Raw genomic sequence first — 25,403 nt, 5'->3', positions numbered from 1 at the left:
TCATATTAACACGAGAGGCCGCAGGACGAACCTGTAGAACTTCACTGTATTTTATTGGCCCAGTTCTGTATTATTCTGTTGTGCAAACAGACACCGAGTAAGTGATGGTCATCTAGGGGAGGCATAATGGTAACTATATGCATATTTCATATCTGAAAGAGCAGTCCAAGACAAGGACAGTCTTTTTAGATCAATATCAAATGGCTCTGTAAGAAAGCATTATGCAAAATCCATGACTTTTAAGGCTGAGTGCGGGAGTTATGCACCCAATTTTAATACTTGTGGTAAAGTTGTTCTTTTCTTTTTTCAAATCGCTAAACAGACCAACGGTAAAAAATAATTCGAAATGAAGCTTACAGTCTTATGATCTCGTGGCACTCACCGAGTCGGCGGGCATCAGGCTGCTGGCGTGTGTGAACTCGGACACCAGCTCATCGGCCACCTCGTTGTAAGACGTGGTGCCTTTCTTTTGTACCTTCTCGCACACCTTCATGGAGAAGTGCCTCAGGCCTTTCCCGTTCTTATCTGCCCTCTTCAATCTCTTACTGCAGAGACAGAGGAAGAGAGAGTTTGCACGACTCATACTTGGACACTAAATGTAAAGGGTAGTACAATAAAGATTGTCAAGATTAGTAGCATTCATTTTTAATAGAAAGCAAATCAATATTCAACACATACACACATCCATACATATACACAATTATACACATTATATACATATATATATATATATATATATATATATATATATATATATATATATATACATATACATATACATGAAAATAAATGTTAAATGTTGGTTTCCTTTTAATAAAAAAAATGAATGCATTGTAGTAAAACATACTACATACAAAAAAAACATTTATACTAGGGGTACGTTCACACGACAACGATATACTAAAAATAGAAAAGTTTTTCCTTTGCATTTTCCACGAACAGACGACAACATTGTCAAAACGATCTGCGTTCACACAGATCCGCGAAAATTATTATAAATGTTGTATTATTCATGCCAGGCCAGTAGTTGGCAATGTCACTTTGTAAAGAAACACTATAGACTGTAATACACATGCGATGTTTTCACAAATTAATCTTTTTGTAGTTTACACAGAGATGATCACGGTATCGTTTTCAAAAACTTGCACTTTGAAAACTGTTTTCAAAAGTTTGCATTTTTAGGCCCCCAAAACGCTGTTGTCGTGTAAATGAACGGCCAAAACGCATAAAAAGTTTGCCATTTTTAGTTGAAACGGTGTTGTGTAAACGGCCCCTTAATAAGGCTCCATTTTCTCCATGTAAAATATAAATTAGTTTGTTTCTTCCACTTTAGGGTTGAAAAGTGACCGAACAAAATTTGCAACTGTAAATGTGTGTCCAAGAATTCCCAGCAGACAAAACATGTTTCCCAAACGTATGTCTGGGAAAAAGATTAGTGGCCATACATACTCCCTGTACCTTTGAGTTCTCATATACACACACACACACACACTCTCGCGTCCACACGGAGACGTGTTTAGCTGTATATTGCTAATATGATTAAGACATTTCGTATTTTGTAGGGATGGGCATTTCAAGCAAAAAATAATATTCGATGAATTAGGCTATTTGATTATTATTCGAAAAACGCACCGCTCATATTCAGCTCCAACATTCAATTCCTCTGTAGGCCTACGTGTTGTAGCCATTAAAGAAAACGTATTTAGTTTAATATTTATGTTTAAAAACTATGTTAATCTATGTTGATTAGCCTATATGAAAAGTGAACAGCATGAGTAAGATAGGATCATAAGATGCGCAATATATGGAGTGGGTCAGACATAAATTTGACCACTTCATTTTTTTTTTTTTGTATAAAGCCTTTCTTTAAAGTGAATTTCGTTTTGTATAAATTGTATCTGAATTGTCATCAATGTTTCATCAAGCAATTGCCTGGATTTAATAAATAAGAAGCAAATATAGCATAAAATATAATCAGGACATGGAGGCGGCGGCGCTGGAGCTGGAGCCGTCTCATAAATGAACTGAAACTCAGAAATACATATTTAGAAAGCTTGAAATGTCTAAACAAAACAATTCGAAACAAAAAGAAACAGACAACTCTCTTATGTAATCCGTATGAAATGTGCATTTCTCTCTATAGGCGAGTCAGCATCGTCAGCATCGTTGCAGCCGAGACTAACACGGAAAACACTAGTTTATTAATAAACAATTAAAATGTCTCCTTGCTATATTTGACACATAATAATGATTACTTTGCCGGTTCTTTGTGGCAAGCTTTATGCGTCCGCTAACTAATTGAATATTCAAAAATCAATGGCCTGGTACAAAAATCCCTATTTTGTACCAGGCCATTTATGGTTGTTCATATTGTTCAATAATAATAAGTTCTTGGTGAAAAAAAAAAGAAAAAGAAAAGAAGAAGCTACTGAGTCTAATATTATTGTATAAATCGCGCAAGGTTTATGCGCATACTCCAAGCCTTCTTCCCCGTGTATCTTTTAGTGCATCTCTGTGGCAGAATTACAGCACCACATACTGGTCTGGCATGTATACTACATCGTTTTGAGTCGGTTTCAGTGGTTTTGTGTGTACACAGATATTTCTTGAGACGAAGCAGTGTTTTCGAATAAAAAATGTTGAACAGGGGGGGGGGGGGGGGGATTGGCTTCGTGTGGATGTGGCCTTAGGAAGTCTTATGACAGGCTGTTGTTTAAAGTGGTTTGTGAACCAGCAAACAGCTCTGTTCTCTGTAACTGTAGACGACACGTTCGAGAGTGACGTGCCTTGAGCATGAGCGGAGACACTTCTTTCCGGTTACAAATGGCAGATATGTGTTGCACAATAACTTTTCATCCTATATTTCATTTACACCCATCATAACCTATTTGTCATTTGTTGATTCAAGTGTGTGATCCTATATTTCACTAACCAGAACACACATCACACACATACAATCTGGCATGTCCAGGGCTGTGACACTCTTTGTGCTCCCGGCATGCATGTGTATGCACGTTTTCATGTTTGCTTCGTGTTTCACTGGGTCCTTGGCCCTGGGTCGTGTCACTGTAGCTCACTGCAAGATGCGTCAAGTTCAACCCACAGAGGTGGGAAAACAAGCACACACATGATACGTGTGTGAGAGTGCGAGTGACTGACTCAAAGTGACGTCGACGGCACCACTGCAATGCATACAACCACACTCATTCACTCAATTTATTTATGAAGGACAGAGAAAGGGTCGGTGAACGTGTGTCACAAATAAAACCATGGACTGTATAAAACAATGGACATAGTGTCCGTGACGTCACCCGTAGGTTTCTGAAGAGCATTTTTCAAGCTTAAAGTGGGCGGAGCCGGCCGTCGCCATCATCTTGTAAGCGCGTCACTCCCGGATAAACAAAAATGGGCAAAATTCGCGGATTAGCTGAGGTGACGTGACGCTAACAGACAGCAGGCAAACGGCTAGCAGTGACAGCAGCAGCAAACCACCTGTCACTCAAGTGGGCACGCCCTTAATCATGCAGAACTTTGAGGCTTAATATAATTTAAACGGATGAGTTATAAAAAAAAAAAAAATCACCACCCTCACAGTTGTCATGAAGGGCAAAATAAGCTATATAGACCAAAACCACTTTTTGTACCAGGCTGTAAACATACTTTTTCTGCTGTAAAACTGGGCATATTAACATGGGGGTCTATGGGATTGACTCTCTTTTGCATCCAGACTCTAGTGGCCAGTCGATGAATTGCAGTTTAAGTCCCTTCCGTGTTGGTTTCCAATGAGACAGGAAGGTTGCCGCTTGAATAAAACAGACCACATGAGAATAAAGCACTAGACTCTAAAAACGAAATAAAACGTAAAGTTGTTACTTTGCAAAACCTAAGATAATTTTTTTTTTTTATTAATATAGCGCATTTCCTATGTACTACCTAAAAACTACTTTTTTTTGGTTATATACCATTATATATAACGACTTTAAAAATTGTAATGAAACGCAAGTAGTGACACTCCTTTTCATTTGTATTGTGACATGCATCCGAATGTAACGGTTTATTAAAAATGAAAGAAACAATGTAGGAAGTGGGTCTAACCAACGGATGTTGATTGGATTTTAAGATGTGGGCGTTGCACTTAAAAATGAATGTGAGCTTGCAGTCGATTGTGGAGGGGTTAGGATAAAGCGGACTAAATGTTTGGAGAAGTCTGGCATACATTTGTTCACAATAAGATCTATAACAAGCATTTACAAAATAGATAGGGTGAATTTAAAAATCATTCCGACTTGTGCTCATGATGCCAGCAAGCAAAAATAACCATAGCTATCAAATTAAGTATAATTTAAAAGGCCGTGCATTCTGCTATACGCATTCGCTAGAATATACGTAAAATCTGAGGTATACTCTGGGCTTTACAGGTACTAGCAGGTTACATAATCCGTCTGTATGCGGATTATTACATTATTACCCCATTGTTCCTCATGCCGTGATGCATCATCCGATGTCGAGTGCATGTGTGCCGCAGAGGCTGTGGTGCGTGCGAGCGCTTGTTAGAGTTAAAACAAAGAGATGGCTCAGGGTTCGATGGTGTGCCAAGTACACAAATGGGAATAGTCCGGAGGAAAAATCACTCATTCTTTCTCTCTCACACATGCGTATGAAAAAACGCCACTGCACTGTGGGGTGAATTACATAACTGTCACTCAATGAAGGAGAGAGGTACGGAGAAACAGGAGGAACACGGGGGAAGGGAGGGGACGGGGGGTGCAGTAGCGGCTGATTGGGGTTTCAGTCGTCAGGACATATTAGTTCCAGACCCCCAGCTCACCAACATTCACCTCTAATTGACTGGAAGTACTGCAATGCTGTAAGAGGGACTCTCACGCAGCTCTGTGTGTGTGGCTGTGAATATGACACGCATTTACACGTAACATACATGCACACACACACTGGTTTCTGCTTAGCAACAGTGCTGAGATGTGTCCCCCCCTGTGAAGAATGTTTTAGCATCAGAGAAATGCAGTCTCAGGACAGAAGAGAGAGAGAGAGAGAGAGAGAGAGAGAGAGAGGGAGAGGGGGAGAGAGAGAGAGAGAGAGAGAGAGAGAGAGAGAGAGAGAGAGAGAGAGAGAGAGAGAGAGAGAGAGAGAGAGAGAGAGAGAGAGAGAGAGAGAGAGAGAGAGAGAGAGAGGATGGAAGAGATGGAGAGGGAGAGAGATAGAGAGAGAGATAGAGAGAGAGAGAGAGGGATGGAAAGATGGAGAGGGAGAGAGAGAGAGAGAGAGAGAGAGGGAGGGAGGGAAAGATGGAGTGCTGAAAAAGAGGAAGTGGAAAGAGAGGAGAGGGGGAGGGAGATTCATCTGACCTTTCGCAGGAGAAGACACATCTGCCAGAATGCAGCAAAAAAGAGGAGAGTCACAGAAGGGTAACGGTCTGTGTCTGTGTTTGTACTGTGAGCAATTCAAAGAAACGCTATAAATAATTCACGGGGGCTTAAACAGGGAATAACTATCAAATTGGAATATAAAATTGCAAATATTTAGTTATTAACGATTAAGTGACCATATTCAAACAGGTTTCCCGAATGCTACCCTCCTCCCCCCGTATGCTACTGGTCTAAATCAGAGGAGGCCTAAATCAGCCTAAATCAGAGGAGGCCTAAATCAGAAGAGGCCTAAATCAGGGGAGGCCTAAATCAGGGGAGGCCTAAATCAGGGGAGGCCTAAATCAGCCTAAATCAGAGGAACCCTAAATCAGCCAAAATCAGAGGAAGCCTAAATCAGAGGAGGCCTAAATCAGGGGAACCCTAAATCAGCCTAAATCAGAGGATCCCTAAATCAGCCTTAATCAGAGGAGGCCTAAATCAGCCTAAATCAGAGGAACCCTAAATCAGCCTGAATCAGAGGAGGCCTAAATCAGCCTAAATCAGAGGAGGCCTAAATCAGAGGAGGCCTAAATCAGGGGAACCCTAAATCAGCCTAAATCAGAGGAACCCTAAATCAGCCTAAATCAGAGGAACCCTAAATCAGCCAAAATCAGAGGAGGCCTAAATCAAAGGAGGCCTAAATCAGGGGAACCCTAAATCAGCCTAAATCAGAGGAACCCTAAATCAGCCTAAATCAGAGGAGGCCTAAATCAGCCTAAATCAGGGGAGGCCTAAATCAGCCTAAATCAGGGGAGGACTAAATCAGAGGAACCCTAAATCAGCCTGAATCAGAGGAGGCCTAAATCAGCCTGAATCAGAGGAGGCCTAAATCAGCCTAAATCAGAGAAGGCCTAAATCAGCCTAAATCAGAGGAGGCCTAAATCAGCCTAAATCAGAGGAGGCCTAAATCAGCCTAAATCAGGGGAACCTTAAATCAGCCTAAATCAGAGGAGACCTAAATCAGAGGAGGCCTAAATCAGCCTAAATCAGAGGAGGCCTAAATCAGCGGAGGCCTAAATCAGCCTAAATCAGAGGAGGCCTAAATCAGCCTAAATCGGGGGAACCCTAAATCAGCCTAAATCAGAGGAGGCCTAAATCAGGGGAGGCCTAAATCAGCCTAAATCAGAGGAGGCCTAAATCAGCATAAATCAGAGGAGGCCTAAATCAGGGGAACCCTAAATCAGATGAGGCCTAAATCACGGGATGCCTAAATCAGCCTAAATCAGAAGAGGCCTAAATCAGGGGAGGCCAAAATCAGCCTAAATCAGAGGAGGCCTAAATCAGCCTAAATCAGGGGAGGCCTAAATCAGCCTAAATCAGGGGAGGCCTAAATCAGCCTAAATCAGGGGAGGCCTAAATCAGCATAAATCAGGGAAGGCCTAAATCAGCATAAATCAGAGGAGGCCTAAATCAGCCTAAATCAGAGGAGGCCTAAATCAGCCTAAATCAGAGGAGGCCTAAATCAGGGGAACCCTAAATCAGCCTAAATCAGGGGAGGCCTAAATCAGCCTAAATCAGAGGAGGCCTTAATCAGCCTAAATCGAGGGAACCCTAAATCAGCCTAAATCAGAGGAGGCCTAAATCAGCCTAAATCAGAGGAACCCTAAATCAGAGGAGGCCTAAATCAGGGGATGCCTAAATCAGCCTAAATCAGAGGAGGCCTAAATCAGCCTAAATCAAAGGAGGCCTAAATCAGGAGATGCCTAAATCAGCCTAAATCAGGGGAGGCCTAAATCAGCCTAAAGCCCCGTTCACACTACAAGCGACTTTGTCGCTGCATGTCGCCAGTGGCTGGCGATGAGGTCGCTAATGGGAGTTCCCACTACTGGTTGCCTTTATGAATGACATCCAATGATGTGGAAAGGGATCATATGCGCTCCGCTCCTATTGGTTGTCGCTCCCTAAAGTCGCTCCTCATTTGCATAAAGTTAAACAGATCTCAACTTTGTCGCGTCGCCAGACACGCCCCATCCGGTCGCCAACGGTTGCTGTCGCGTGTGTCGCCGGAAATCGCCAGCTCCCCATTGAAATGAATGGTATCGCGTCGCTTGGTCGCGTGTAGTGTGAACGGGGCTTAAATCAGGGGAGGCCTAAATCAGCCTAAATAAGGGGAACCCTAAATCAGCCTAAATCAGCCTAAATCAGGGGAGGCCTAAATCAGCCTAAATCAGAGGAGGCCTAAATCAGCCTAAATCAGAGGAGGGCTAAATCAGCCTAAATCAGAGGAGGGCTAAATCAGCCTAAATCAGGGGAACCCTAAATCAGCCTAAATCAGAGGAGGGCTAAATCAGCCTAAATCAGGGGAACCCTAAATCAGCCTAAATCAGAGGAGGGCTAAATCAGCCTAAATCAGGGGAACCCTAAATCAGCCTAAATCAGAGGAACCCTAAATCAGCCTAAATCAGAGGAGGGCTAAATCAGCCTAAATCAGAGGAGGGCTAAATCAGCCTAAATCAGGGGAACCCTAAATCAGCCTAAATCAGAGGAGGGCTAAATCAGCCTAAATCAGAGGAACCCTAAATCAGCCTAAATCAGAGGAGGGCTAAATCAGCCTAAATCAGAGGAGGGCTAAATCAGCGGAACCCTAAATCAGCCTAAATCAGAGGAGGGCTAAATCAGCCTAAATCAGGGGAACCCTAAATCAGCCTAAATCAGAGGAGGGCTAAATCAGCCTAAATCAGGGGAACCCTAAATCAGCCTAAATCAGAGGAGGGCTAAATCAGCCTAAATCAGAGGAACCCTAAATCAGCCTAAATCAGAGGAGGCCTAAATCAGCCTAAATCAGAGGAGGGCTAAATCAGCCTAAATCAGGGGAACCCTAAATCAGCCTAAATCAGGGGAACCCTAAATCAGCCTAAATCAGAGGAGGGCTAAATCAGCCTAAATCAGAGGAACCCTAAATCAGCCTAAATCAGAGGAGGGCTAAATCAGCCTAAATCAGGGGAGCCCAAACTTTTTTGATTCCAGATCCGATGTTGTGGACACGCCTGGGGACCGGATACTTCTTCATTATATATAGTTATATAAAAACAATAGTAATAATATTAGCCTACATGTTTTGTCTCATAGAAATGCACATTTGACAGTAGCTTGAGTTGACAGTAGCAGTAGCTTGAGTTGGGACGCAGATATAAATATATTTTTATTAACACAAACAGTAACATCTGTAAAATTTTAACAAACTCATTTTTAAAGGGTAACATTTTTACTGAGTTAGAACTCTACTCTTATTAAAATTAACTATTTGTTTCTGTAATTTGCCCTATATTTATTTACTCCTTTAATATTTAATACATGTCTGAAAACACCTCAGACCCCAGAGGGTTAATACATGTCTATATTAATAATGTAATAAAACTCGATATGAAAATCCCACATTCCATTTACAGTTAGTCTTACTACAGTAATTCCATGGTAAATGTTAGTGATTTGTGGATCGAATAGTGTTGTAAATGTGTTTTCTGTGTCAGTGTTGTTTGAGAATGTCAGCGCTGTTTCTAGAGCTGTTTTTTGCTAGAGCTAATAAATGGTCCGTCTGTTTCGTTCCACTTCTGGCGCGTTTAATGTTGCTCATAAGCAACAGAAATGGCAGTGTTTGTCAGTTATCAAATTTTGTTTCAGAAATCTAGTGCTGTCACCTTGTGCTGACACAGTGAAACTGCATGATTTGTAAATATATATTTGGTGGGCCATTTTACTTTTTAATAAACAAGGTGCGGGCCATTTAAAATTCATCCCCGGGACGTGTTTGGCCCGCGGACCGGACTTTGGACACCCCTGCCCTAGATAGTCCCGCTCCAAACCCTTTTGAGCCGATGTGCCAGCCTGGTCCGGAGTACACAAGCTTTTATAATATTTAAGCCCAATAAATGTTCAAAATTATGGCTTTCAATTAAACTGTTATGTTGAATGGCTAAAATTACTTATTTATACTTGTAAAAGCAATTATTTAGATAAACACTTGAGGATTATGTGTATTAATATGGACAATATCTCGATGAACTTCTGAACACGTCAGCATGAACCAAACAGACAAGCAGTAACACATTCAGGAGTGTAGGGGAACGGCACATGAACACTCGCCGAAAGCACAGCGCTCTCTGTGAAATCTAGCACAGACTACGGACGTCAGTTTCTCAGTGAGAACTCCAGCGCACATGCCCATGCCATCAGTAGTGTTCAATTAGGAGAGAAAAGCAGCTGAAGGAGGGCTTGACTGTGTGTTTTATGTTAACAGAGAAACTCATTAGGGACACGGGGGCTCTGAAACACAACTGGGGTGTGCAGCTGTGATCCTCCGCTGTCCTGCTTAACATCTGAGCCTCATAAATCCTAGTGAGACTACAGCTCTCTTTCTCTCGCGCACACACACACGTCTCATGGGCACATCCATTTAAAGACAAGTGTGTCTATTGATCCCAGTGTCCCCCAACTCAACTCACTTACCTGGACGAGGAGTCACTCAAACACAGTCCGTCCCTGCAAAACACAAGTGCTCAAGTGTCATCTCCCTTTCTTCTAATCCTCTGATACATTTACAAAAATCTTTTTAAACATGATTTTAAAACTGTAAAAGTGTGAAAACAGATGCCCCACCTGTCTGAGTAATAGGAATCAATGTAGTCATGTGTCCTTTTTTTGTTCCTACAAGGGGGAAGGCCACAGTTAGTCAACAAATACACAAGGTTGAGTTTGCCAAGCATATTTTAATTTTAATCGGTAAAATATCTATAGCTTGTATACGGTTTTAAAGTTTACAAATGCTTCTCCAAACTCAAGCAGAAAACAAACTCCCATCACTTCATATGAGGACATTAGAGTGCGATAGGAGCGCTTTATTCCCATTAAAATCAGTGCATGAGAAGCGTGCACGTGGCTCACCCCGGGGTCCACTCGTTGCCCTCGGGAGGGTGTGCCTGAGTAACCATTGCAACCGGTGGGGTGTGCGGCGTAAACGGGCTGCCGATGAGGATGCCTCCAGGGTGAGACACTCTCTGTGGTGTGCTTAAAATCTACAGAATGGGAAAACAAAAAACAGTGTAAGGTTATGCAAATTATAACTGAAGATAGTAAGGTGACAAGTTAAGACCGGTAGAGAGTATCACTTCATGTGAGTTTTGGCAGTCAGCCCCTGCTGGTGGATGCTGTAACTACACCATTATGGGGGAAAAACAAAAACATGTCATAATTCATAGACGGCAGCATCCAGGTTGTGTACTTCCAGTGAACGACTGCATTGAGATGAGAGAGAATGCTAACGGATAGATTTCTATAGGTACAATAGACGTTTTTGATATGGGCGACCTCCACTGTAGAGTTGCTGCATGTTCCCATTCACCCACATGTAAATGATCTGTGATGGTGTATGAGGGCCTCCCTGACTCTCTGTCTTCCTCTCCGCTAACCTGGATCTCTCCTCATACGAGTGTGTGCACAGCCCCTGGGGATCAGCAAGGACATCCTCATCCATCACTGCAGAGATTTATCATCCTCCTAGCCCTAGATATATTCAGAAAGGCTCGCTACCATACAACTGGTACATTCTGTGCAGTATGCGGTGCGTATGAGATATGAATATGAAAACTTTGTGGTTGAAAAACACACATCAGATCACAATAAAAAAATGTTTCAGCCAAACGTGCAGTAAATGGCATATTGCATTGTGCACTGTGTACCAGTGGCGTAGCTACAGATGCGCCCTTCATTTTCCAAATATGAATGTATGCAATAATTTCATAAACAATAATTATAATATAACAATAATTATCTTATCACACTATATTTATTTAGTTAACGGAATTATGAAATGGAAGTTTCCATGGTCAGCTGCAGGCGATTTCCTAGCTTTTCCTCTCCCTATAGGTGCATATGAATGTTTTATGTGTTATGAATGGTCGTCACCTTGAGCATTTCTGGTCTCGCACCTGCTGTATCCCACAATGCTTTGTGTTCAAATCTATTTCCAGTGCGATGAATGAACGAGGAATCGTACAGCCACAATTTTTTTAATTTATTTAACTTACCATGTCATTCAACTTATCTTTTTCATATTTAAATACAAAACCTTATGTTTTATTTTTAACATGCAAACTGGAATCTGATATTTTGACAAACTGATTTAAGTATGCAGCATAATGTCTAAGCATACGGATACAAATATATATATTGTGGCCACGAATTAAGAATTCTTTCACTCGTTTTAATTTGTTTACTCATTTTAGGAAATCGTGGCCACTTTAAACTAATTTGTTCCCTTGTTTTGATTTAATTAAAACAAGGAAACAAATTATTACAACATGGCCACGATTTAGTAAATCAGGGGAACAAATTATTATAACGAGCGTACAATTTACTTAAAACGCGCTGTAAGTCGTGGGAGCGAATTGTTAATTTGTGACCACAATATACGTTTTTTTTATCTCCGTTATATTTATTTATATTTTGAATGAGGTTTTATTTTCATTTTAGTTTAAGTTTTAGTAATGGTGTTATGTGCTTTTGTCATTTAATGTGATATGTGTATATATATATAAATTAAAAGTTTTAGTTTTAGTAAACATTAACAAGACTAAGTCATGTGACAACACTGTAGTAAACGCATACTATTTAACTTGTATATCATGTCATATTGTTCCACCTACTAAAGTAGGAAGTATGACTGTGTAGACTCTGTGAAGTTCACCGTTTTTACGTCTTGTAAACTGTGAGATCTACTGGGCCGGAAAGGAATCTGTGCGTAAGTGTGCCACACATCTCTGTAACGAGTGAGTGAGGGTCCTAACGAGGGCCGTTAATAAGCTCATTAGCAGAGGTGCGGGCACACAGCGCGCTTCTGTTCTCCTCTCAGCCTCTGCTTTCATGCTTTCGGCCCATCACACACGAGGTCCGTCCATCACTGGACTCGTTGTTTGGTGAAGGGTGTCATTTCTGCATCACTAGCGGCACTAAACGCAACTGCAAAAATAATGGCTGCTTCCAAACAGGTTTCGCATGCAGTCCTACTGCCATTGAGACAAACAGGACGCGAAAATCACATGTTAGTACATGCAAACGAAGCATGAGTGCTTACACTCTTCAGGAAGTAAACCTAACAATTGCCTAATTGCAGTTTACTATTAAGCTAGTATAGAATTAAATATTTTAGCACTGAAAAAAATGACATTTCACTTTAAATGTATGCATTTACACAGAAGACATGTTTACGGCAGCATTGTTGTCAAACTTCAGTTCATCAAGGTCTCTCTCTCCAACTTCCTCCCCTTACATCAGTGTCTTTCCTTCCCTTTAAACTCCTTTGTGTGAGTCCATCTTCTCAGCATTCCTTGCTTTTGTTCTGCTGAGTGCAGCCATACTGACCCGTAAACACCCTCCTCTTCCCACCCCTTCAGTCTCCTGTTGTCCATGTACAGCAGTGCAGCACATGCAGTGGAGTCAGTGAATCACTGTTCTGTGAAGCATCACTGCCCACCAATGGCTGCAGACCGAACTACAGCACAGCATTTACACAAAGAGCTTGGATGGGTAAAGTTAACACTTTTTGTTTTTTTATCGGTTACACTGTACAATAACGTCTCTCTACTTAACATTAGTTGTCATTAACCAACATTGATAATGAGCAATACATTTGTTACAGTATTTATTAATCTTTGTTAAAGCCAGTTAATACAAATACAACTACTCATTTTTAGCTAATGCAAGCTCAGGTACATTAAATAATATTAACAGATACAACTTTTAATTGTATTAATGTATTAGTGAATGTTGATATTAACCTAATTTGATCTGATTAATCCGATTCAAACATAAATAGCAAATATGACGACAGAATTGATATGTTTGATTCATTGTTGGTGAATAATATTTTTTTAGATATATTTAATATCCTGTAGGTAAACAAATATTGATATTTATTACAAAGTTTATTTATATCATAGCATAAATATAAATATTCCTCATTGTGTTTCCCAGATTTACTGCATTTTACTTCTTGCATTCTTGATTCAACATTTTCAGTCTACTTTGGTCAGAATTATTTTCATAAACCATTTCAAAACTAATATAAATGCTCACGAAAATAAATGTGATGAATGCACACAGAGTTTTACACAACTGTTGCCAATGGAGAATAGATTCAATTGCTGTTGCACTTTAATGTTGTCACTTTTGTAACCATTTAAGTCCGTCTGGAGTAGTGTTGCAAAAGGGGCTGAACATTTCCGGTCAATTTCCGGAGGCTTTCCATGGGAACTTAATCTGGGGAATTTTGGAAATATTCCAAGTTAGAAACTTAAACGGAATTTATGAGAATTTATGGGAATTAATTGAAAATTTGGGGAAATTTATATAAACTGTTTGTTATACAAACAGAAATATAAACATTTTGTTATAGTTATAGTAGCAGGCATGTTAGTTGTTGTTTTTATTGCATATTGATATATTTTTCAATTAATTACTTCTGATTTAGTAAAATGTAAAATAAATATATTTTTATTGCAGCAATTGTTATGCATGTTATTTGTTTGCATGTGTCACATGATCCTTCAGAAATCATTCTAATATGCTGATTTGATACTCAGTTATTATCAATGTAGTGTATTGATATTGAGCAGCACAACTGTTTATTATAATGATTTCTGAAGGATCATGTGACACTGAAGACTGGAGTAATGATGCCGAAAACTCAGCTTTGCCTTCACAGGAATAAATTACACTTTACTAGGCTATATATTCCCATAGAAAACAGCCTTTTTAAAGTGTAATAATATTTTACAATATACATTTATTTTCTGTAATTTGAATGCACAGTGCATGCAGGGTGTGTGGCCTCAACAGCCCTGCAGTAAGAAGTGTGACTGAGGAATGTGCAGGGTAGAAATTCAAATGAAATTGCATTAAATTTGGTTGTTTTAACCAAGATTTTGCTGCAAGATTATTATTTTTTTCAACTACATTTAAGTACCCTATTTAAGTACATTTAAGGCTAACCGGCAATTTAGCAAATTCCCAGTTTATTCCCATTAGTTCCCGTTAATTCATATATATATATATATATATATATATATATATATTCCCGTTAATTCCCGTTTATTCCCGTTAATTCCCATGGAAAGTGTCCAGCCATGAAAATTCCCGGAAAGTTGCAACCCTGGCCTGGAGCAACTTGCAGCCTCAGTTTTAATCTGAGTGTTTGAGAGATTATGAAGTGCTGCTTGTTTGCATGCATTTAAAGACGTTTGTGTTTGTACACTGGTGTGGTGTGTGACACTGACCATCTGGGCTCCCACATTTGAATTGACCGTTCCTAGTGTGATCTTGGCGGCTGGGCTGTAGCTGGACGGCGTTACCAGGGAAATGTGGCCTGCAAACACAAACATAGTCAAGCTGATGTTCACAAATAAGACCTGGGAGTTTCTGAAAGGAAAAAGCATTTCACAGACAAGCAGAAGCTTGAATGGATCCCAGCTTTGACTGAATGGAAATGGTGATTTGCTCACAAATTAGTGCTCTCAAGCAGATTAAGTTTTACAGGCTGTAAGCAAACTATAAATGCGATTCACATTACTTATGTGCAGTGAAATGTATCATTAAAATAATTCTGCCTATTCAACAGCATCAGTCCTGAAAATGAGTACTTAATGTTGAATCCCGCTGCCAATAATCAATTTATAAGGCTAAAAATCACATTTATAACATTCTGTTAAAGTTGCACAGGAAAATGTATACATATTATAATGTAAATTAAGTTAAACGTGCACACCATCATAGACACAACTCTCAGGAGTGTGACCTATTATGATGTGGGGCATGTTTTCAAACTCTATGGGGCAAGTTGTCACAGATGACATATGTCATCAAACCGTCTATTATAGTATTACAAAAGTATTTTTGGACACTTGAGCCACATAAAATTATGAATGCTGTTGCTTTAGATATAAACTGAGTGGCCTTTCATTAAAACAACATTTTAGACAAAATGTGTGTGTGTGTGCATTTTTGAGAATCAGATCTGATACATCAGGCTTTTATGTCTCATATAGTATGATATAGTGAGAATATGAAGTTCCTACTCAAGGAAGAAAAAAATACCTATTTTATTCAGAGGCCCAAACGGAGCAAAACTATGCGGTTTGGTGCAGTTGCTGAAATTGATATGGCCAAGATGAAATTATGAAAGCTTTTAATGTAAATCAGTTTATAAGAGTATAGCAGATACTCACATAAAATGCATATAAATATCAGCCCTCACTCTATATCTCCCAATATTACGTCTTAGTAAGACGATATTTCAGTGCTTAGCTTCATGATCAAAGCTCTGTAGTTTTAAAATGTATGATGTAATGCAATAAAAGGATGATCGAGAGATGAACAAATGTTCCTCAAAAGCCTGAGGGATCGTATTTGATGCTCACATTTTAACATGATTTTTCTAAAAAAAAAATATGGATAAGCAAGTAAGCTGATTCAGTCCAGTACGTGTTTATTACTAAAATATAATATTACTTAAATATTGCTAACAATATAAACGTTATTCTTACATTTACCACAAGAATCTGTAAAGATTTCACAGAATAAAGACGCATAAACCATTTTTTTTTTCAATTGCACTAAAAGGCCTTTGCTTTGATCAATCAGACGACAGAAGGCTTGTAGTTGATGGTGTACAACAGGTTTTTCAGCAAAGTTTAGATCATGTTGATAATTTAGAGGCCTTTGTGTATCAGATATGGCACAGTAGGCTTTATGGGATTGATGTGATGAACTACTCTGCTCTGACACCGGTGTGAACTTGAGAAGAGAGGACCTCACACGTCCACACAAAAGCCCTGCAACATCAGCTGCTTAAAAGTCTTGAAGAGGTGAAGTTAGTTTTGAGGAAAGCTCTAGCATACATTTATTTGCAGATATCATCCAATGCAACAGCATCAAGACATGTTTAAATGAAGTGAATGAATGGATACTTCTTGAGGCCACTGTATAACAGTGTTTTTCAGTGATTCCCACCCATGAATAAGAGACGGTTGCGTCGGTGGGATAAGACTGAGAGCGAGGGAAGGTTACAGTATGGAGATCGAGGGCAAGACACTTCTGAAGAAAAAAACAAAAATCCTGAAATGCTTTCTTCGAATTCTGTGGTATCTTTTGAATAGAGATGCAAATCATGTAAAGGTTGTGGCATATCAGATGCAAAACCATGCAAATGGGCCTTGAAATCACGCACGAACACGCAATAGGGCGAACACACCCTGAACTGTGTGAATGAGACGACATGCCAACAATCCCACTCTATGCATGCCTGCTTCCCACTCAGACTCGGTCCAGTCTGCATCACAGCAGCCGTGACGCTCACAGTGTGTCTTTGTAAGCCAAGTTTATCTCGACTGCAGCTGTAGATGGACAATGATCTATTGACATTATGCACCGAACACCAATACAAAGCAGTTTCCTTACTTTTCATTAAGTACAACAGCAGATGTGCAATGAAATGAAGTCATGATTGCCTCTCTAAAAGAACGCTACCGAAAGTGAGCAATCATAGAGCGTCTCAATCAGCTTCCTGAGGCCTTGTCCACACTAACACGGTTTCGTTTGAAAACGCATCTTTTTCTCTTCGTGGTCTTCCGTCCGTCCGTCCGCACTGAGACGCATTTCTAGCAACGAAAACGAAGCTTTTTGAAAACGCTCTCCATAGTGGATACATTTGAAAACGCTGGTTTCACGTTGTAGACTGTGGAAACGGAGGTGTTTGAAAATGATGACGTAAGTTTAGTCATGTGACGCATATTGAACCAATAGATATTCATGTTGATACCGATGTTGTGCCTGTTATGTGCTATTACCTTTCACTCTTCATATCACAATCCTGCATAGATGACAGAAATTTCACTCGCATTTGCTGTCCTGCGGCAAAACACGAGAGCAGTCGCGCTTTAGACCAAACATGTGATGGCGACTGAGAGAGACCTGGACGCTTCAGTGAATGGGGAGATATTTTGCTAAATGAAATTATCCTGCCAGGAGAATTGCGTGATAAATTGATTATGTCTTGTACTGTCTGTATCATCTCAGTGAGCGTGTATGAGGGTTTACGCATGCGCTGTAAGGCGAATTCAGCGTTTTCCGACGTTTCAGTGTGGATGAAAAACTTTTGGAAAACACTCGAAAACGCTAGTGTGGCCGGAGAGCGTTTTGAAACGATAACTCTGTTTTCAAATCTATCCGGATTAATGTAGACGTAGCCTAGGTCGTGAATCAGCATATCATGTACACTAATTCGGGCACTGGTAAGCACAGTCAGGACTCTGGCTCACTACGTGTGGCGAGTTGTCTCACAGGATTTATGTTTTGCGCTTCAAAACTTCTGCTTTCCGCTTCGATGCTCCCTGGTTTTCACTGAGCATTGTGGATGGTCCCAAAGGCAACCCTGAGCCCTTGCGAGTCCACACTTTCCTGACGTAACGTGGCTTTAACTGTTGGGAAGAACTGCAGAGCTTGCAGGAACGGCAAGTGTTGGTACATCACTATATTATTAACCCTTTGAGGCGTACGGTCCAGAGTTTCCGCTAGAAAAAAATGGTGCCGGTCACGGTTTTGATGATATGCCGGTCAAATATCGCCTCTTAATTAGTCAAGTTGAGGAAAACTGGAGGCAGGCTATGCAACATAAAAAATTACATAATCAGGCCGTATAGAATGCAACATGTTTATTAAGCCCCGTCCACACCGGGACGAATATCGGAGCGCGTTATTCGGCAGCGTTTTCCAACGCGTTTTTTGTGTTCACACCCAAGCGATTTTCGCTGAGGATGAGCCGAGTGAACATGCAAATTCATTCCCTGACATTAGATGGCGCTTAATGTAAAACAGAAATACCCCGGTCCACAAAGTGGCGCTGCGCAACTACGCTTCTGACACTCGCTTGTCACTCAGAAGAAGAGAGCAAGTTTGTCGCGTTTGTCATATAGTTCTTTATTGTCGTTGGTGTCTCTTTATAAAGACACCAACAAGACCAGCAGCTCTACATTCATCTAGCCTTGCATCTTCCTCGTCTTATTTCTTCCCGGCAGAGTGTAGACGCTGTATATCTTCTTCGCCATTACGTATGTGTGCTCGGCAAGACCGTTTTGTGTTTGAGCGCCCCCAAGTTGTGTTTTACTGTAACTTCAGAAGCTCCAGACACGTGAGCAAAAGCGCCAATTTCATTGGTCGGATCGTTTTTGACGCGGCGCGTCAAACCAAAAAAACGAACCCGAGGCGTTTTTTTTTTTTTAAATGACGCTTTTACGCGTGGCGTTTTACGCGTCGGTGGCGCCCATTGTTTAGTCACGAGGCGTTAAACGTCGGCGAATATCGCACGCGAAATTCGTCCTGGTGTGAACAGGCCTTTAGCCTAACTTTCAAATAGACGGGAAAAAAACATGAACGTCCGATTGGCGTCAATCAACACCAATTGTTTTTTACTATGGTTTCACACACATTAACTTTTTTTAAACATTGAAGCACGGATGTACCTAACACAAATAAATAAAAGATCTCCAGTTAACTAACAGATCATTCATTTAGTTCGCTATTAAAGGTGCTATATGGAACTTCTCTTCTAAAATGAATCCTTTTTTTATTGCCTGTGTGTGAAGGGGTTGTAATCACACATTACAATGATCCACTTGTCGGGTTTTGCTATTACCTCTGAAGGCCAATATTCATATTTATATGTTAAGTCTCCGGGTCGGATTTACCGCGAAATCCATCGGATGTGACGTGCATGCGCGCTCCCGAGCCTCTCTCCTTTTTATATACAGTCTATGTGACGGCACTGCAGCTGACGACATGGAGTCTGATAACACCCAAAAACGACCTGCCTCCAGCACAACACACACTCCAACACAAACTCCACATAAATATAAAAAACAAAACAAAGTTTTATCTGCTGGAGCTCGTCAGGCCAAACGTGATTCTGATCGACTCAGGACGAAAACACGGATCAACATCGGCAGAGCTTTTGAATTATTAGTAAACTCAAATGAAATAGCAAGGTAAACTACATGAGACATGGAATGAATACAAAAGACTGTTCCAGGATAAGAAAAGGTGCTTTAGGATACTTGTTTTAGGCCTATGTACTAGATCTACGTTATAGATCGTTACGCTATAACGTAACTCATCCCACTACTATCATATTGTTTATAATAAACATTTCCAGACATGTTCAGTACAGTAATGTTACTTCCTACTGTCTTACTGTTACACTGACATTGTTCAGTCTAGTTCACTAACCGTTTTCGTTATCATATTATACATTCACCTGTGTTGACATTGTTGATTGTGAAAGATACACGAATAGTTAGTGAAATGCCGTAGGCTATGCTAGATAACATCACATGTCGGCTAAATGCAGTCAATGTAACGTTATCATGGTACGAGCATGGAGCATTAGTTCAACGTCAAGCTGATAAAAGTAGCCTATTATTGTAACGTTGCAGTGGGAGTTTACATGAGTTTCCAGCATGTTGTGTGATGCTTTCGCCGTTGCGTTGAAAGTCTCCGTGTGGCTGGTAGTGAATGCTCGCTCCTGAGATCGCACACGCACACGAGCACGAGCGCTCTTGTTGCAATCTGAAACATCACCACTAGAGGCCGCTAAGTTCCATAGAGAACCTTTAAATAAGAGATATAGCGCTAAAATCAGTTGTTTCTGAAATCAAGCTGAGCGCTCATGTCCGCTGCTATCAGTTGCATGGACGACGCGCTGCGCGAGTTGCGCAATCTTCACTCGGACGCGCGTTTCAATCTATCGCCGTTGTGGAGACTTTCTATTCATTCCGGTGAAATCACAAAATAAAATGCACACACACGTGTCCTTGCTTGATATAGGCTGTAACCACTGATGAACATAGGCTATTCAGTTTTGATGAGAGAAAAAAAAACTGTACGAGTGCGCGGATTAGAACCACTGATCTATAATGAGATGTTCCTGATTCACCATCGTCCGTCACGTCTGGCCTCTGAAAACAGCTTTTAAGGCTAGCCTGCCTGGACCTGGCCATATTTGAAACGTCTCACTCAATCGTTCGTTGTTTAGGTCTATATTACAGCCGTTCTAGGCGTGCGCTTTATTTGAAATGCAGCATGCGATGTTGTTTCATAACTTTCAAACGGTAGAGCCTGTTACTTTATAACATAGCCAAATGTCGGTGTATTTTTGCTTCATACATTTTAGGCTTATTCTCAAATTCAGATTGTGTTAGGGGGGCGGGATAATTAGGCAATTTTAATCGGACAATTTGACCGGAGAGATTTAATTTTGTCGGACATTTAATTTTTTCCCCGGCCAATGTCTGGTAATTACCGGACAATGGAAACCCTGGTACGGTCACACCGGTGTGATTAGAGCGGTCAGTGCATCACGTGATCAACTGCTAAATTCAAACGCACTCAGCGCTCCTCATATATTACGACTATTCAATGTTTTGAACCACATGAAGTTTATTTTAGGTTTTGGACATTTAAATACACACGAGTAATGGCAAAATAATATATCTATAGTTTGTAAAATGCACACTGATGTCTATGGAAGCGGCAATAACAATCCATTCAAATATAAATTGACGAGGAGTTTTATTCATATCAGATACACATTGTGTAAGTAACTAACATTTACTATTTAGCTACTCTTCTCCCAGTTCAACGGTCATTTACTTTCATGTATTTCGGGAGAAGTGGATGAATTTACGCGATGTAAATCTGACAGATCTGAAACTGCGGCGCAAACTAACATGGCGGCGCCTATCGCGCATTATAGATCAACTAACAGGATCATCATAAAGGGTTTAAACATTAAAAAAAAAATCATTTATCAACTGAAAACAGCATAGATTAAAAGGTTAATTCTTGAGATTTAATAAGTGTCACGGGCCCACCGGTGGGCCCAAATTCTTTACATTTTTAAAACAGTAATATCCTATACTAAACCTAAACTAATCTTGACAAACTATATATCATTTGAAAGCTTACAATCTCTAGTTTCCATATTTGGTGATTGATTTTCAAAATAAATTACAGAGGAGCCGTAATTTATCAATTTGCAACAATAATATTTTCATACTCTTAGACCTTTATTTTGAAATAGTGATGAACATGAAAAATCATGAAAGAAGGGTAGAAACCTCAGTTTGTTTTCATTCCAAGAGTTCAAAAGATAGCATCCATTCAATTATATAAAAAAAAAAAGGTCTGAATTTTTTTTTTATATAAAGAAAAAAATTATATGATGTGGCAGGAAGCTAAAACGCACATGCGTGTTCTTTTTATGTTTCTTAGAGGTTGAAATCATATCAAAATCTGCCAAACTTCTCATATTACTTCTGAATAGGATGTCTACTTCATAAATTGTATGAAAATTGTGGAAATAATGGTTCATATCACTCAAAACACATATGGAAATGGAGGCGCCCTTATATGGGCAGTGATGGAGTCTGGTTGTCATCTAGTGAAAAAGTTTGGTACTGCGCCCAAACAAAATCTTACTGAAAGCTCATTTTTTGAGATATCAACCTAAAATTTGAAACACAACTTGTTCAGATTTTTGGCTTTGATTTTTTTGCAGTTTTAGAGTCGCCCAGGTTTTGAAAATATATATTTTATATAAAATATGAATAATTAAAAATTTTACATTGTACATTTTCATAAACACAAACTTCTATAACTTTTTTTCTGTTTCACTTTCTTAATTTATTTCACTTCTACAAGAATCTGCCAAATGTCTTCTTTAAAACAAGACCAATCTTACGTCGATATTCCAAAGCATTCTTGAATTACAACCATTTAAGTTCGAAATGTGCATTTTCATGTATATTCAAAAAAAGGGGGGTGACACTTAAAGGGTTAAGAGATATTGGTTCATCAAACTGAGAATCGATTAAAACAGAGAAGTCAATGTTTTTAACCCAGCCCTACTATTTCTTTTACTTATTAGAAGTCAGTGTTTAAACTAAACATGTTTATAACTTGGTGTGACATACAAATACAAATAAAATTAAGCAAAAATTTGAAATCACTTTTACATGGTGTTTGAACATAAATGTGTGTCCGGGGTGCGTGTAAACAACTACTATAATGGTAAAAATTCACCCACTAATTTAATATAATCCCCATAAATCAGAAACGGTGCATCAAACGGAGCTGTCCCAGTTTTCTGCCTAAAGTGACGTCATGTTAGATCGAGCCCCACCCATGACTGGTGACGATCTCTGCCCTATTAACAGAGAGTGAGCCACACACAGTCCGCTAGACTAGCTAACTATATTAGCTACATAAAGATTATAACTGGCTGTAATAATGAACACAAGAGTCTTCATAAACTCCCAGCATCTGAGCCACTGGGGACGCAGTGAATTCATTTCATTTATGAAGTGAATGTGCCAAAGAAATCAGCTAAATTCGTAAATGTTTGTGCAAATCATTTTACACCGGACTGCTTTGGTCAGTACAGCGCAGGATTTGCACAAAAGTTGATTCACAAATCAATACCAACTGTTCGTGATTCAATTTAATACCCAGAACAGGCAAGTATTGCACTGTACATGTAGTGAATGTTTTGAAAATTGCCTTTCTAAATGTGCTTGTTAGCACGTTGTATGGCTTATGTAGATCAAGTTACCAAATTGCCTCTGACAAATTCTAAAAATTACTTCTTGAGTCTCTCCATCGGTGTCCGACTCATGCGAGGCTGAACGCCGGTATTGACGATTTCAGACATATTGGCTGCGTGAGGTTATTCAGTTTTGTTGTATCCGAAGCACGAGCTGTAAAGGCAAAGCCCTCTTCTGGAAAGCAGGTGGGGAGCAGCAGCTCATTTTTATTGAAAGATACACACACGAAAACAGCATGTTTTTCCTCCAACCCAAATAGGGCATGCAATAATATATGACCTGTGGGATATTTTGAGCTGAAACTTCTTTGATTATTTCCTGTGAGTGACAGTTTGCTGGAGGGAAATGCCGTGGCAGTGCAAAAAAAAGGTTGCGAGAGGGCTGACAGATTAAAATTTAATTCCAATTTTGATTTCATGATGACTTTGAAAGTTGCACAACAGCCAAATATTTTCAATGAACAACAACTTAAATATCATTCTCTCCCTGGAGCCTATTCTATTTTATGTAAAATAGTGGCTCAGCGATTTATTTTGTGTTCGTTGGAAGTCAGTCATGGGAGCTTTCAAATGACATGAGGGAGAGTAAATGATTGTGAGAATTGTCATTTTTTTGATTAACCATCCTGTAAAATAAAAAAACAGTTTCAGTATTTCACGTTGAAAGGCAAGGAAGTGTCAAAGTAGCTTGAATGAGTCTTTACAATGTGCTCCAGATGGTGAGCGTACAGCAGCAGGACTGGCTGAAGGGGTTTTGTGCAAGGCCTCAGCGCAGGAATGCGTCAGTGCCACATGCTCTTTACAGCGACAATGAGCAAAGCCACATTAGAATACAGCTGAGCAGCAGCCCAACACACACACACACACACACACAAATATTGAGCCGACTCTGTGTTATATTACAAAGCACATGCACAAAGTGCTCAGCGTTTTACACATGCACTAATGTATGATACACAGATATATGCAAGACATCGAAAAGAAAACACTTCTAAACATGACCCAAGACAACAGGAGGAAAACACACAGTTACTTCCTGGGGCTGCCCAAACAAACGACATAACTCCAGCACACGCTCAACACGAAAACCACATCAGTGCCTGAGCAACATCAGAGAGGTTCTCACCAAACACCTCAACTCAACCACCCAGCTCTGCTGCTCTCGACACACTGGCAACAACACTAGGAAGAGAAAATAACCTCTTTCTTTGAAAAGAATCATTTATAATACATTCTAAAATTGTACACAATTTGTATGATAACCTTCCCTTCAAATTCTCCAGTTATTTACCTGTTTGTTTATGAAGCGGCACGACAAGCACTTCCATACTTCACCTTTAACTATTCGTTTCCTAATAAAGCTCAAGTTCTTGTCCCACACACAGACTGGGACGCCCGCTTCACCCCTCCTCCCACTGAACGCAGATCTGTGGAGGAACTTCCACAGTGACCCAGAGAGAGAGAGTGTGTGTGTGTGTGTGTGTATGTGTGTGTGTGTTCCTCTCAGCGTGCCGTCCCAACACACGTGCAGCCTTCCCAGCTGCTCCGACACAATCCCTGAATGCACAAAGAGCGAGAATGAAGAAAAAAAGAAGAGAAAAGGTCTGGGCTGCAGGATTTACCTGAAGAGGAGTGGAGAGCATGTTTCGAAGGCAGGCTGGGACCTGGTGTTGCTCTCTCTCTCTCGCTCAGTGTCCCTTTTGTTACCATTCAGTGGAAACTTGAGAGGCTCGGCAGGCATTGCCGAGCGAGCGCAGAGGGAGTCCATCCACACACACTTGGACTTTCACCCATGCCGAGTGGGAAACGTGCGCACTCAATGAGAGCGTGTGTGTGAGCGCCTGCCACAGGACTTCCTCCATCCGTACACACACACACACACACACACACACACACACGGCAGCTCCTGCAGGCCACTCACAGGCGATGGGCGCTCGCTTGCTCTGGCCTGACCTGATCTGAGAGCAGTGGGAAGCCCCAGAGAGCATGAGAACTGAATGGATGTGTGGCTGCGCGATGGAGCGGCCTGAACACATGTTCTCCCGGCGTAGGACCGGCCCGAGCTGGCAGGGCTCGCATTACTGCAGGTCTCGGGGAGAGCACATCTGGATGTGTTTGGTGTGCGGGAGCTTTATTTGGCACCCGAAAACTCACAATTGGATGAGTGCCAATGACAATTAAAAAGTATTCAATCACATACTGACTTGAAAAGACTAGAAAAACAAATTGTTGTCTTCACTCACTCCAACAAAGACTGTAGCCGTTTTTAACATCATCATTTTTATTAATGGGCTGCTTAAGGCAATATTGTTAATCATTCATGCCATAGAAAGGAC

General features: G+C 40.4%; 1 protein-coding gene across 3 annotated transcripts in view; it reads right to left on the bottom strand.

The window, feature by feature from the left end:
• Positions 1–25,403, bottom strand: part of tfdp2 (transcription factor Dp-2) — a 54,969-nt gene that overhangs the window by 9,269 nt on the left and 20,297 nt on the right. The window contains exons 1-6 of one of the 3 annotated variants that reach the window (XM_056262581.1): positions 24,690–24,865; positions 14,693–14,781; positions 10,305–10,435; positions 10,020–10,067; positions 9,870–9,902; positions 383–545 (exon numbers count right to left, since the gene is read on the bottom strand). In XM_056262581.1, coding sequence (XP_056118556.1) covers positions 383–545; positions 9,870–9,902; positions 10,020–10,067; positions 10,305–10,435; positions 14,693–14,781; positions 24,690–24,777 — 552 coding nt within the window. In that variant the 5' untranslated portion in view covers positions 24,778–24,865. Of the gene's footprint in view, positions 1–382; positions 546–9,869; positions 9,903–10,019; positions 10,068–10,304; positions 10,436–14,692; positions 14,782–24,358; positions 24,477–24,689; positions 24,866–25,403 lie in introns of those variants that run through there. The other 2 variants (XM_056262583.1, XM_056262582.1) reach the window with 2 other exon arrangements.

Source organism: Rhinichthys klamathensis, unplaced genomic scaffold (assembly GCF_029890125.1).
Source record: "Rhinichthys klamathensis goyatoka isolate OS25496 unplaced genomic scaffold, OSU_Roscu_1.1 h1tg000194l_1, whole genome shotgun sequence".
NCBI lineage: Eukaryota > Metazoa > Chordata > Actinopteri > Cypriniformes > Leuciscidae > Rhinichthys > Rhinichthys klamathensis.
The sequence above is the reverse complement of the archived record's forward strand: the minus strand, read 5'-3'. Positions and strand labels throughout refer to the sequence as shown.